At 44.5% G+C, this 15,184-nt stretch overlaps 1 protein-coding gene across 4 annotated transcripts in view; it reads left to right on the forward strand.

Moving 5' to 3' along the window:
* LOC123481437 (son of sevenless homolog 1-like) overlaps nt 1-14,652 on the forward strand; it is a 75,879-nt gene extending 61,227 nt beyond the window's left edge. The window contains exons 13-24 of one of the 4 annotated variants that reach the window (XM_045205570.1): nt 9-112; nt 302-524; nt 3,979-4,098; nt 5,316-5,478; nt 5,775-5,892; nt 6,226-6,398; nt 8,540-8,656; nt 9,797-9,847; nt 10,567-10,837; nt 11,599-11,643; nt 12,525-12,646; nt 12,935-14,652. In XM_045205570.1, coding sequence (XP_045061505.1) covers nt 9-112; nt 302-524; nt 3,979-4,098; nt 5,316-5,478; nt 5,775-5,892; nt 6,226-6,398; nt 8,540-8,656; nt 9,797-9,847; nt 10,567-10,837; nt 11,599-11,643; nt 12,525-12,646; nt 12,935-13,513 — 2,086 coding nt within the window. In that variant the 3' untranslated portion in view covers nt 13,514-14,652. The remainder of the gene's footprint in view (nt 1-8; nt 113-301; nt 525-3,978; nt 4,099-5,315; nt 5,479-5,774; nt 5,893-6,225; nt 6,399-8,539; nt 8,657-9,796; nt 9,848-10,566; nt 10,838-11,598; nt 11,644-12,524; nt 12,647-12,934) is intronic. The other 3 variants (XM_045205571.1, XM_045205572.1, XM_045205573.1) reach the window with 3 other exon arrangements.
* Nucleotides 14,653-15,184: the final 532 nt, after the last annotated feature.

Raw genomic sequence — 15,184 nt, forward strand, 5'->3', positions numbered from 1 at the left:
TCCTGCAGAGTACTGAATGTATGCCGCCACTGGGTGGAGCACCACTTCTATGACTTTGAGCGGGACTGCCAGTTACTCAAGCGTCTGGAGGAGTTCATTGCATTGGTGCGAGGTATGTGTGGATAAATCGGGGCAAGGACTTTCTCTTCTCCTCTCGTTGCATATCCTCTCTTTATTCTTCTCTTCTCCTCTTTTCTATTCTATTTTCTTCTAATTTCTTGTTCTCTTTTTTCTCCTCTCTCTTCTCTCTCCTCTTCTCTCTTCTCTGAGTGACGATCTCCCTCTCTGTGACCCCTCCCAGGCAAGGCTATGAAGAAGTGGGTGGAGTCCATCACCAAGATCATCCAGAGGAAGAAGCAGGCGCAGGCCAACGGGCCCAGCCACAACATCACCTTCGAGAGCTCGCCGCCGCCCATCGAGTGGCACCTCAGCAAGCCGGGCCAGACAGACCAGTTTGACCTCATGACCCTCCACCCCATTGAGATCGCCCGGCAGCTCACACTGCTCGAGTCCGACTTCTACAGGTAGGCCTACAGTACTGTATGGCCATCCGCGGCACTGTTTCTTAACTCCAGTTCTTTTTATTGGATAAAAGTACAGACTCAGAGCTAGAACATTTTATATCATAAACTCCAGTTGCGGAACAATGAGAAAGTAAATCTGCTTTGAAAGTTGATAAACTTGTAACCCCACTTTTGAGAAAATGGCCCCTTGAATGTTTTGGTACACCTACTGGAGAGCTCTTCTTTGTCTACACCCATTCATCATCGTTCACACGCTCTTAAGCCTTAGTCCAACTCATCTCTTTAAGGATTCACATGTGAGGCCATGTGCTAAATCGAGTGAGTAGTGTAGTAAACAACCAAGGATTTCAAGACTAAAAGTGGTAAAAGTAGTAGCCTACGATAAGGAAAAACTCCAGGTAAAAATACACTTTATCTAGTCCTTGGCCTATCTGACTTTGGTGCATGTCATGTTGTTCTTCACATTACCGTCTCTGGTAAACACATACTATATCAAATAAAATCTAAATGTATTTGTCACATGCACAGGATACAGAAGGTGTAAACGGTACAGTGAAATGGTTACTTGCATATTTGCATAGTAGCAATATCAAAATAGAAAGTGTCCAAATAAAATTAGTGTAAATAATGTATAATTATTAGATGATGCTTACCCAGACATACTTGTCTAAATTGATGGGTCATGTGAAAGAAATACTATAACCACCCCCCAGCCACATCTAGCTAAGTGGATGGGTCACTATTGTCTAGACACATGTTCATTTAATACAATAGATGGCCATAATCACCCCCAGACACACCTGGCTAACTTGATGAGTCATGTAATAATCTGGCAAAGTGGAGTTTTTTGTTGAGACATGTAGCTAGCTAGCTAAACAATGAACCGGCATAATCCCAACTCATACTAATATCACCAATACAAACTGATTGTCATAGCTGTAGTATGAATCTGCAGATAGCTAAAGCTAACCAACTAGGTCCAATGTTAGCTAGCTAGCTAACATTAGGCTGTATCTAGCAATGCAAATGGATTCTTATTTGAATAATATTATTACACAGATCATACACGTAACATTAGCTAGTGAGCCAGCAAGCTAACGTTCGCTAGCAAGCTAACAGTACGTTTTAACTTGCAATGAAAATGACTTTCTGACTAAATTAGAAACGTATAATATTTGAAGATGTAGCTACACTCTTACCCGTATACATGGATGAACGCTTCACGGCAGACTGGAACCATTTAACTCAGTTTTGTTTGTAGCTACATCTTGTTTGGCTAACGTTGTGTCAAGTCACTCTGGTTCACACTGACCGTGGCGTGTGCAGAAATCTGTCGATAGCGCCTGCTAAATTCCAGGGCATCAATGTTGTTGAGAAAAGTAGCAAAACTTTTGTAATTGTTGATGGCCAACGTTATATCTTTCAAAAAAGACGCGGTAGAAAGGATTATCAACACATACTCAGCTCACGTTATAGATAAAAGCATGCTACATGGCAGACCAATCCAAACTCATCTCCCGGCATGTCCAATCAACCCATTATCTCAGCCAAGCATGGCTAGCGGGAAGGTTAGGCTAAAGGGAATGTCTTTTTCCGTGGCTAAACCAACTAAGCTCATAATTTAACAATTGTATTTACATTTACATTTTAGTCATTTAGCAGACGCTCTTATCCAGAGCGACTTACAGTTAGTGAATAAAAATTTTTTTTTATACTGGCCCCCCGTGGGAATCAAACCCACAACCCTGGCGTCGCAAACGCCATGCTCTATCAACTGAGCTACATCCCTGCCGGCCATTCCCTCCCCTACCCTGGACGACGCTGGGCCAATTGTGCGCCGCCCATGAGTCTCCCGGTCGCGGCCGGCTGCGACAGAGCCTGGATTCTCTAGTGGCACAGTTAGCACTGCGATGCAGTGCCTTAGACCACTGCGCCACTCAGGAGTATAGATGGAATACAAGTTTGTTATTAAGGCACATGAAAGTTCACATGTCCAGAAGGTATTTCTGCCCCAAAACGCATTTAGATTTTAAAAAAATACGTTCAAATGCCTCTCCTGTGAAGTAGTGAGGTGCGACATACGCCTAGGTGCTTTATTTGTTCACTTCATACCAGGTGGGGAATGAAGGGTGGAGGTGTACCACTTTATTTAGTCCCCTAAATACCTGGTAATTATTTTCTAGCAATTTTGTTACATAATTTCAAGTAATTAGAAAGTTCTCAATGGTAATAGGACTGTAAAAACTACCAACTGTAGTTTGGGATATTCTTTCAGGATTCATATCTTTGCAGTTGCACCCAGATCCTCCTAAGCGTTCACTTACATTGAAAGATACTCTTTCATGGACATTTCAATTGATATTCTTATGGATAAGTGGATGACATTTTTTCCAGTTCATGATTTGTCACACTTGATGTAGTCTTCACTTTGGATCCACCTCTTGTCTGAATGTGTTTCTATGTTTTCCCATTTTGTCAGATTAAAATCGTTTAGTACAATAGAGGACACACACACACACATACACAAACACAAACTTGCAGCACCAAAGAGGGGACACGGGGACACACTTCCCCTCTGACGTCACTGGGCCTGTGGGAACAGCTAGGTTGGGCCATACGCAAGGTTATCCCCTCACTTCTTTCCCACGCTCTGTGGTGAAGTTTCCCCTAGGTGCAGATCTAGGATCAGCTTCCCCTCTCCCAATTCTAACCGTAACCATTACTGGGGAAAATTCAAAACTGACCTAGGATCAGCATCTAGGGGTAACTCAATTGATATACTGTAAGAATATCAATTGAAATGTCCATGAAGGAGCTGGTCCTCATTAATGTCCCATAGGTCACTTAATTACTCTGTCTTTGTTTACAAGCTCTACTACACAAGCTTCTGACTTACTTAACTTTGTTGAAGTATAAAAACATGAGTTACAAAACGCATTCACAGGGTTGGTTAACTCTTGAGGTTCCTCGGGTCTCCACCGAATTAGGTAAATCCGCTTTTAGTTTTAATGCGCCCCACTGCTGGAACAATTTGCAGATCTCATTAAAATTGGATGTTCTGGTGCCGCTCGGGCAGTTTAGTGTGTTGATTGAAAACCTAGTAGCTGAGAAATGTAACTTGTTTATGATTGTGTATTTTCTTTTTGCATATTTTTTTAACACAAGGTCCAATTTTTTTTTTTGTCATATAACTAATAATGGTGGTCCTCTGTGTCTCACATGGTGAATGCATGGTGCTAGCAACACTAAAGTTGTGGCTTCAATTCCTGCTGGGATCACATAAACATGCAGTATAGTGACTGCATACATTTTTTGTAAATTGCTTTGGATAATGGCATATAATAGTTCGGGTAAATGGTAATCTCCTCCTAGATCTTTGGTTTGGAGCGTCTACTTGAAGCGTCAAAGCCCCTGACCTCTGCATTATTGACCTCTCTCTGACCTCTATCTACAGGGCGGTGCAGCCGTCAGAGCTGGTGGGCAGCGTGTGGACGAAGGAGGACAAGGAGCTGAACTCGCCCAACCTTCTGCGCATGATCCGCCACACCACCAACCTCACGTTGTGGTTCGAAAAGTAAGAGTGCCCATTTTGTGTTTTGGCAGCACAAAGAAGCGGTCCTCATGTGAAACGAGACCATGATACTCCTTACACTTGCAGTGTTGACAAAACATTTGCTATGATGAATTTATGGCATGATATCAGTATATTATGTAGCTGTTATGTAGCTGAATGTATACTGAACAAAAATATAAACACAACATGTAAAGTGTTGGTTTCATGAACTGAAATAAAACATCCCAGAAATTTTCCATACGCACAAAAAGCTTATTTCTCTCAAATGTTGTGCACAAATGAGTTTACATCCCTGTTAGGGAGCATTTCTGCCAAGATAATCCATCCACCTGACAGGTGTGGCATATCAAGAAGCTGATTAAACAGCATGTTCATTACACAGGTGCACCTTGTGCTGGGGACAATAAAAGGCCACTAAATGGCTCCCAAGTGGGTGGGCCTATGCCCTCCCAGGCCCACCCATGGCTGCGCCCCTGCCCAGTCATGTGATATCCATAGATTAGGGCCTAATGAATTTCCCTATATGAACTGTAACTCAATAAAATCGTTGAAATTGTTGCATGTTGCGTTTATGTATTTGATCAGTATAGTTATGTCATGTCCTTTAGTGCAATGCATACAGGTGTTATGAATGCTTTATGCAGGTGGCAGAATTTAACCCTAAACAAGGCTGCGATTACTCCTATCCTCCCCATGTTGACTCTCAAGGGGAAAAGGAAACAAACATTTGGGACTGTTCTTTGTGTATGAGCTGCTAATCCCTGTCTGATTTTAAGTGTGATATCACACCAGGCTTGATATCTCCTGAGACTTCCTGATTAGTTTTCAGGGGCCACTGAATTGGTTGTGTGAAATGTGTCCTTACACTGACTTAATAGCTCACCATGTTACCAAATGAGGACTAACAGGTCATTATGATGTTACTAATTAACACATTTGGGAGCATTAAAATGTGCCAATAAGTATTTTCTTTCCCCCACTTACCTTACACTTTGTCATCCACCAGCTGTGGAAGTTATTGACCTAACTATGTCATGTTTATTAGGGCATGCAGCAGAAAACGTTTTGCAATTCAAAACAAAAATGTATGTTTCTTGTTGGACAAATCCAGGTAGTCCCTCCCTGTTTGTCAGTTGTCCGTTTGGTGCCTATTGAACACAGCCCTGGCCCCTGGGTTTAAATAGCATTTGTTTTCAATGTACTACGTTCTCCACCAGGTGTATCGTAGAGACAGAGAATCTGGAAGAGCGGGCGGCAGTTGTGGCGCGTATCATCGAGATCCTGCAGGTGTTCCAGGAGCTCAACAACTTCAACGGCGTGCTCGAGGTGGTCAGTGCCATGAACTCCTCGCCCATCTACCGGCTAGACCACACCTTCGAGGTGAGGAAGGCCGGAGGGGTTCTTTCTGCAAGGTGTTGTTGTTAGGAAATAGTGTGATAACACTTTCTTGGTACTATCTGGCAATGCATAAATCCAATGAAGATTTAATCATGCGGTACCAAATAAGTGCCTAGTGTTGATGAGTATTGTAATTAGTAAGTATCTACGTTGAGGTAACACAAAATGACGGATTTCTTCTCTATAGACACACTTTGCCTCTGTGTACCATAGAGACACATCTGTAGGACGAAATCTTTAACACTTGTTTTGACTGTGAACTTTCGCCCCCTCTCTAGCAAATTCCAAGCCGACAGCGGAAGATACTGGAGGAGGCCCACGAACTGAGCGAGGACCACTACAAGAAGTACCTGGCAAAACTACGCTCCATCAATCCCCCCTGTGTCCCCTTCTTTGGTATGTTCTAGAGCAGTGTTTCTCAACCTTTTTGATACCAGGGACCAGGAAGCTATGGTCCCTTTTGTGTCAGGGACTCACAAGTAATGTATAGTTTTTCTTTTGTATACAGCAGTACTGTGTGTCTAAGACAATTTCCCCCTCGGGAACATTAAAGTTGATCCTATCCTATGCTATCCTAAGCTAGGGTTTTTCCTCATTGGAGGACCACTTACATTAAAACTAGTGTTGGTTAACCATCTCTGGGACCGGCCAGCAACATTCCACGGACCGGTGCCAGTCCATCATTACTCCACTCTCTCATGTCTTTTCTCTCTCTCTTTCTCTCCTCAGGGATCTACTTGACGAACATCCTGAAGACGGAGGAAGGCAACCCTGACTTCCTGAAGAGGCATGGCAAGGAGCTGATCAACTTCAGCAAGCGACGGAAAGTGGCCGAGATCACCGGGGAGATCCAGCAGTACCAGAACCAGCCCTACTGCTTACGGGTGGAGAGCGATATCCGGGTGAGGAGCGAAAACAGTGATGTCGCACGTTCAGTTGAAGTTGGTTCCCACTATATGGCCAGCCTGCATAGTCAACATGTTTGGAGAAATCATCATACTTCTGGCTTTGCAGCATGGTCCGACCCATCGACCTTTCACAAATACCATTTAGTTACGTGGAATATGAATGGGTGTAAATATGAGTAACACAAGGAAGTAATATAAGTCATATGAAACATAATTTCGCTTGTTTCCTTTCAGGATTTCATCTCTACAATTACCATGTACAGTTGACAGTTTGCCAAGTCATAAGTCATAGCAACCTCTTAGTTTTTTATTAGATATACATTTAGTGATGCTTCCTAGCTTCAACTTTAGTCTCATTGACATCAATGCATGACTAAGTGAAAATTAGACGAGTGGAAGTTAGGATTCACCACTTAGTAGAGAGTTACTGCCACCCCGCTCCCGACATGTACTATTTGGTTGTTTATCCATTGTCTCCAATCACCCACACCCTTGTCTATCGTCATTAGGACAACAATGTACAGTGGGGGAAAAAAGTATTTAGTCAGCCACCAATTGTGCAAGTTCTCCCACTTAAAAAGATGAGAGAGGCCTGTAATTTTCATCATAGGTACACGTCAACTATGACAGACAAATTGAGATTTTTTTTCTCCAGAAAATCACATTGTGGGATTTTTAATGAATTTATTTGCAAATTATGGTGGAAAATAAGTATTTGGTCACCTACAAACAAGCAAGATTTCTGGCTCTCACAGACCTGTAACTTCTTCTTTAAGAGGCTCCTCTGTCCTCCACTGCGTTACCTGTATTAATGGCACCTGTTTGAACTTGTTATCAGTATAAAAGACACCTGTCCACAACCTCAAACAGTCACACTCCAAACTCCACTATGGCCAAGACCAAAGAGCTGTCAAAGGACACCAGAAACAAAATTGTAGACCTGCACCAGGCTGGGAAGACTGAATCTGCAATAGGTAAGCAGCTTGGTTTGAAGAAATCAACTGTGGGAGCAATTATTAGGAAATGGAAGACATACAAGATCACTGATAATCTCCCTCGATCTGGGGCTCCACGCAAGATCTCACCCCGTGGGGTCAAAATGATCACAAGAACGGTGAGCAAAAATCCCAGAACCACACGGGGGGTTCTGGAATGACCTGCAGAGAGCTGGGACCAAAGTAACAAAGCCTACCATCAGTAACACACTACGCCGCCAGGGACTCAAATCCTGTAGTGCCAGACGTGTCCCCCTGCTTAAGCCAGTACATGTCCAGGCCCGTCTGAAGTTTGCTAGAGTGCATTTGGATGATCCAGAAGAGGATTGGGAGAATGTCATATGGTCAGATGAAACCAAAATATAACTTTTTGGTCAAAACTCAACTCGTCGTGTTTGGAGGACAAAGAATGCTGAGTTGCATCCAAAGAACACCATACCTACTGTGAAGCATGGGGTTGGAAACATCATACTTTGGGGCGTTTTTCTGCAAAGGGACCAGGATGAATGGGGCCATGTATCGTGAGATTTTGAGTGAAAACCTCCTTCCATCAGCAAGGGCATTGAAGATGAAACGTGGCTGGGTCTTTCAGCATGACAATGATCCCAAACACACCGCCCGGGCAACGAAGGAGTGGCTTCGTAAGAAGCATTTCAAGGTCCTGGAGTGGCCTAGCCAGTCTCCAGATCTCAACCCCATAGAAAATCTTTGGAGGGAGTTGAAAGTCCGTGTTGCCCAGCGATAGCCCCAAAACATCACTGCTCTAGAGGAGATCTGCATGGAGGAATGGGCCAAAATACCAGCAACAGTGTGTGAAAACCTTGTGAAGACTTACAGAAAATGTTTGACCTGTGTCATTGCCAACAAAGGGTATATAACCAAGTATTGAGAAACTTTTGTTATTGACCAAATACTTATTTTCCACCATAATTTGCAAATAAATTCATAAAAAATCCTACAATGTGATTTTCTGGATATTTTTTTCTCATTTTGTCTGTGTACCTATGATGAAAATTACAGGCGTCTCTCATCTTTTTAAGTGGGAAAACTTGCACAATTGGTGGCTGACTAAATACTTTTTTCCCCCCAATGTATATGTCTTTCTGACGACTCCCTGTTGCTCTGCTTTGTGTAACACAGAAGTTCTTTGAAAACCTCAATCCAATGGAGGACAAGGCAGAGAAGGAGTTTGCTGACTATCTGTTCAACAAGTCGCTGGAGATCGAGCCTCGGAATGCCCGGTCGTTGCCTCGATTTGTAAGTGTCTTGTTCCTCTCCTTACGGTTCACATGATTATCCTCTCTCGGACTCCTTATGCAGCTTGATTAGTTGTTGTATTTCAAACCTTTGTTAGAATGACATTGGAACTTCATGAGTTAAGATGAAAAGTACTATTTGTCCATTATTCATTTTTGTATATTTTCATAATTTAGCAGACTCTCTTATCCAGAGTGAGTTACAGTAGTGAGTTCATACATTTTCATACTTTTTCATACTGGCTCCCCGTGGGAATCGAACCCACAACCCTGACGTTGCAAGCGCCATGCTCTACCAACTGAGCGGCACTGGACCACACTGAGCCACGCTTAAGCATGTGTGGCTCCATGTATACTCTTAAGCAGTGATGTCTCATGACATTTCCAACACACCTGGTTCTCTTTACCCAAGAAGATACAAAGCTAACTCAGACACACACAATACATGTGCACACACACTGACTGATGCAATAATAGAAATCCACAAGAAAAATATGGAAAGCTAACTCAGACACATATAATGGCACAGACTAGACAAGCGCATATGTACCACATGTGTACCAAAAGGTGGGGCTGTTGTCAACACTTTGCAAACTGGCAATAAGTAGCTGACAAATAACACTTAATTAAGTCCACATTTCCAAATGGAATAAGTAGGCTTCTGCAAATGTTCAACTTATTTGCTGGACTTACAAGCATGTGGGAATACAATACCAGACAAAAACTTGTAGTAGTTTAATTTTAGCTAACATCATGGTTCGTTTGAACTTTGCTGGAACAGCTGTTTGACAGTGTCATCTTCTGTGTCTGCGCTCACTTCATACCTGACAACAGTGCAGCGTTTTGTAGATCATCGCCATCTGGTGTTCAGAGTTATAACTGCAAACCAGGGGCTCTGGATAGGTTCAATAAGAGCGGCTAAAATCCTATGCTAACCGCAGGGGGTATTACTTTGAATTGCATTGAATGAGGCTGCTTGAGAAGCGCTCTGAAATGCTGGAACTACGTTGCCGATTTTCGGCACTTTTTCAATTTTGTAATCTAAATGCAGCTATTTATATACACATAAACTTGATATTATTACAATATTTTATAATTATATTACTTTTTTGTAAATCCATTTTTATCTCATTGCTGCCAGGTGGGGCGGCGTCCGAGCGCTCTATATGGACGCAACGCCCCTGCTATTAAGGTAGAAAAAAGACTGAAAATTTGTCAGCAGAATTGATACCTATAACAATTTCAGGTAACTGCCAAAATAAAGGAAACACTTGAGTAAATGAGGGAAATAAAGTATATTGAAAGCAGTTGCTTCCACACAGGTGTTCCTGAGCTAATTAAGCAATTAACATCCCATCATGCTTAGGGTCATGTATAAAAATGCCCAGTTGCCCATTATTTTGGCTACCATGGCTAGAAGAAGAGATCTCAGTGACTTTGAAAGAGGTGTCTCAAAGGTGCATAGAGTGTATAAAGGGAGTGTGTGTGTGTGTCAGTCACCAGATCTCAACCCAATTGAACACTTATGAGAGATTCTGGAACGGCACCAAATTATGGAATTTCTCATGGAAGAATGGTGTCACATCCCTCCAATAAAGTTATAAACACTTGCAGAATCTATGCCAAGGCATATTGAAGCTGTTCTGACTGCCTTTTGTGGCCCCACACCCTATCTAGACACTTTATGTTGGTGTTTGTTTATTTTGGCCGTTACCTGTAGGTAACTCACCAACCAGATAGTCCCTCAATCTCTGACATTTAATTGATCAATTAGCTACCAGATAGAAAAGAACCAGCAGGACTTGAGGGCTGAGGGTCTGTAGTTGAGTAGCCCTGATAAACATTGTAGAAGTGTTGCCCTGACCCCTCCTTCACCTCTCTTCCCCCCCCTCTCTCCCTTTCTCTTTCCAGCCCAAGAAGTACAACTGCCCGCTCAAGTCGCCCGGCGTGCGACCGTCCTCGGTGCGCCCGGGCACCATGCGCCATCCGACGCCACTGCAGAATGAGCCGCGCAAGATCAGCTACAGCCGCATCCCTGACAGCGAGATGGAGAGCGCCGCCTCGGCGCCCAACTCGCCGCGCACGCCCCTCACGCCGCCGCCGGCCTCGGCTGCCTCCAGCTCCACGGACATTGGCAGCGTGTTCGACTCGCCCCAGGGCCCCTCCAGCCCCTTCCACTCAAGTAGGTGGTCCTTCGAGCCGGACGGGGGAGCGGGTTGGGTGGGGATCGGAGGGGAGGTTGGGAGGAGAGCAGTCAGAGCTTATAGAGGAAGTGTTTGAGAGTTTGTTAAACACAGTTTGAGATTTTGAATTTAAGGGAGCACCTAAAGAAAATGGCCCTGTTTAAAAACTGTCTAAATGCTTCCTTCCTCCCCTCCTTGGAGTAATCACTGATCTAAGATGATAAGTGATTAGCTAGGTTTAATGCAAAGTGTTCAACTTCTTAGCTTTCACCGATCCAGTCATGTCAGATCAGTGATTACTCCAAGGAAGGGAGGAAGGAACAATGCATGCAAGACCAGTCAGAGTGCAATTGAGTGTTATCGCTGAGAAATGTTTGACGCCGACATGGATAATGCTAGTATTCCGATTTTATGTACAGTATATGGTTCTGAGCACAGCCAACGGAATACAACACAACACAACCACTTGCCCTGAAGATACTAACTCTGAACTAACCCATTCTACATTACCCTGTAACTCGCATTATATCAGTAACTTTCCCATTTTCAGAACTCTGTTATAACAAGGTGTGTGTGGGGAGGTGATGACACCCGCAGTCCTTTCAGAATTGTGAACAGTGAACACATAAAGGGGTTAATGGGTGATAGGTTGGGTGGTCCGAAATGAAACTAGTCCATCCGCCTCAGTCTCTCCTCCTCTCAGGGCCTTTTCTCTCTCTTCTCTTCTCTTCTCTCTCCTCCGGCCTCTCCCTCCGTCCAGACTGCGACAGCATCTTTGCCCCGGTCTCCTTACCACACGGCCCACGTTAGTATGACCCTCTCAAAGCCTTCCTGTTGTCAGTGTCCCCTCACCACCCCTCCACCCACACCCCATCCAAGCTACTACATCAACCCGCCCCCCGCCTCTCACTCATTCTGACCCTCCCAAGCCCAACTTGCCTCTCCCTACCCGCATGCAACTGACATCCACCTCATTGCTCCCATCTCCGCCCACCATTGCGCCTGTCCGTCTCCATGGCAAAAAACTCTCTGTCGTCTATGTGTGTTTCGTAGCTCCAAGTAGACGTTGCCCACAGATACAGATCTAGGATCAGTTTACCCCGCTCTGAATCCTGACTCTAACCAGTATACTGGCCAGCTAAACTGACCTTAGATCAGTGTCACCCCCTCCTGTTCTCCTGTCCTGAATTCATTGTCATTGTGAGGTTTTGCTCTAAGCATCCTTGTACAACATCACTCTGTGGTATATAGTTAGTAGTAGTTGTATGTAGTAGAAACCATAGTAATATGCATTATTGAAGTTGGTCAACGTGATTGCTTCCTCGAACATAATACTTTAGTGGTGTCTTTGTATACCGTTCCCGAAAGGAGAGTGTCTATTACCCATCCATTCATCATCCTCTTTCTCTATTTTTTCATTTTCCAAGTTTTCAATGCTTGTTTTTACTCCATTCTTCGTGGGCCTGAATGTCTGCAGATATTTTCATCCTTTGAAATCAGTGTATGATTAAGACCTAGGAAACAGTCAAGTGCCAGGCAAAATAGAGAACCCCAGACACTCAGTTGCCCATCCCTGAGTTGTAGAGTCCTGTATGGGATGGATTTGGGGAATTAGGGTTAAATATGTGTGATTACTGTCTTCTTGTAAGGCTTAGTTTGAGTTAACCTCATTTCCTTCTATTCCAGGGTCCTCCTCAGTTTCCTCCATGGTGAGTCTCCACAGGAGCACTGAAGACGCCACCGTCCCCCCACCTGTGCCCCCTCGTAGACGCCCCGAATCCGCCCCCACTGAATCTTCCCCTTCGAAGGTGACTCTATTTTTACATGTTTGCTACCTAAAGTTTTTCTGAGACTGTACTGTACCATTAGGATGATTCTCGATTGATTGATTGATTGATTGATTGATTGATTGATTCAAGAGTGTAGATGTGGAATGCTAAATATCCAATGAAACACAGCTAAGTTCCACTGTGAGTAATTTCTGGAGATTTAGATGACATTTCCGAGAGTTTGTCGAGTCATACTCCCTCACTCTCCATAACGTTTGTGCTTCTCCTCCTTTCTCCTTTTCCACCTGCACGTCTCTCACATTCCAGATGATGTCAAAGCACTTGGACAGCCCCCCTGCCATCCCCCCGCGGCAGCCCACCACCACCAAGGTCTACTCGCCGCGCTACTCGCTCTCGACCGAGCGCACCTCCGTGTCGGAGCCGCCTGACAGCCCACCCACCCTGCCGCCGCGGGAGCCCGTGAGAACGCCGGACGTCTTCTCCAGCTCCAACAGCCCCCTGCACCTGCAGCCACCCCCGCAGGGCCGCGTCCGCAGCAGCGAACCCACGCTGAGCCAGACCTTCTTCCCCCCCTCGCCGTTCGGCCCGCTCACCCCGCCGCCGCCCCCCACTCCCTCGCCCTCGCTGGGGCCGCGCAAGCACCTGCCCTCCCCGCCCTTGCCACTGCTGGGGCCCGGCGGCCCAGACTGCTACGGCGACTCAGCCCTCCTCTCTCCGGGGGGTGCATCTGGGCCCCCTGTGCCCCCCCGCCAGAGCACCAGCAGCGCCACCGCTCAAGTCATCCCCAAGCTCCCCCCCAAAACGTACAAAAGGGAGTCGGTGTCACACCCATCCCTAGTGCATCGGGACGGCCCGCCCCTGCTGGAGAATGCCAACCCCTCTTAAAAAGACTTGTGTATGTGATTTGGGGGGTGGGGGAAATGAGCGAACACTAAAAACTTTAGACTTGAACAAAAACAAAATTAATTGTGATGTTGACTTTGAGAAGAAGAAAAAGACAATGCCAGTGTAGGTTCTTAGCTACCTGGAAAAATAATCATGTGCCCTTATAAAAAAAAAAAAAAATACTTAAACGAAAGATGATTGTCCTTTTTCATTCAAGTGCAGACCATTGGAGATTCCCTTTAAAACCCTTTCGGGGGGGGGGTATCTTACTGTTTGTATGTTCGTTTGTTTTGTTGTGTGTGTATGTACAGTATGTCGTTTGTCATCGTCCAATGTTTATTTGGCTTGGTAATTTTTTTAAAGTGAATTGATTGCAGCATTACTTGTCTATGAGCTCGGTAGCCTACCCATGCACATACAGCTTGAACCATGATGAACCAGGACCACACAAGTCCAATGCACGCTGGATGACGGGAAGATAAAGACTGTAGACCAGTTTGAACAGACTCCAGGAGAAATCCACAAACTTAATAGTGTTTTAACTCACTGTATATGGGCTAAACAATCTACTAGAGTGGCCCATATTGACCAGAGAGGACTCAAGCTATCACAGTGTTGCAAACCCATTCAACTCCCCCATAACAAATGTCTGCCGTTCAATCCACCTCACTCAGATCGAAAAAGGGATTTGGGAAATCATGTTGTTAAATGGTGTTTAAGGCTTTGTGTAGAGACTCAATCCGATGCGAGCGTTTTTTTTGTGCCAGTAGATCGACCAGAGTACCGTGATTTAAGGCTGGGTTTCCCAAACTCGGTCCTGGGTGCACGTTTTGGTTTTTGCCCTAGCACTACACAGCTGATTCAAATAATCCAATCTTAATGATTAGTTATTTGAATCAGATGTGTAATGCTAGGGCGTAAACCAAAATGTGGGGGGCCCAGGACCGAGTTTGGGAAACCCTGATTTAAGGTACCCATCCACACCAAAGAGGTACTTTTCAAGCATTCAAGAAACACAAGAAGTGATTGTTCTTATGTTCATGTTAATACTTGTATGTTCTGATTCATTTCTGCCAATGAGTATGTAAAGAAAATTACGATTTACTTCTTTAAACAAGGGAATAAAAGTGTTTCTACCACTACGCTGTAAGTCCACTATGAAACTAGTGAAGAGCTGGCTACCGCCCTGAATGCAAAGGCCCTGTTAAATATTTTTTGAATGATTCCTTTCTTCCTCGAAGTGGTCACTGATCTGACATGACTGAAGCTGATCGGGTTATGTACTGGAGACCTTGCTCTATCAGTGACATCTTAAAGAGGCTGTATGGAAATGTAGTTGCTAATTGTTTACCTCAAATTTCAGCTTGAGTCTTGCCAATAAGAGCGTATTATCCAGAGCGACTTACAGTGGTGATTGCATACGTTTTTCATACTTTTACGTACTGGTCCCCTGTGGGAATCGAACCCACAACCCTGGCATTGCAAGCGCCATGCTCTACCAAATGAGCCACACATTACAATTTCTTAACTCATGAAACCAAACAATCCTTAGTTTTAGCCTACAATATGCTTTTGCTCATAGGTGTCGGGAGATGTGCCCCTTTCTGTCCAATGAGATCATTTATGGGCACGGTTCGAATTACACAGGCAATATTTCTGCCAATTCAGGGG

This window comes from Coregonus clupeaformis, chromosome 20 (genome assembly GCF_020615455.1).
Source record: "Coregonus clupeaformis isolate EN_2021a chromosome 20, ASM2061545v1, whole genome shotgun sequence".
NCBI classification, from domain to species: domain Eukaryota; kingdom Metazoa; phylum Chordata; class Actinopteri; order Salmoniformes; family Salmonidae; genus Coregonus; species Coregonus clupeaformis.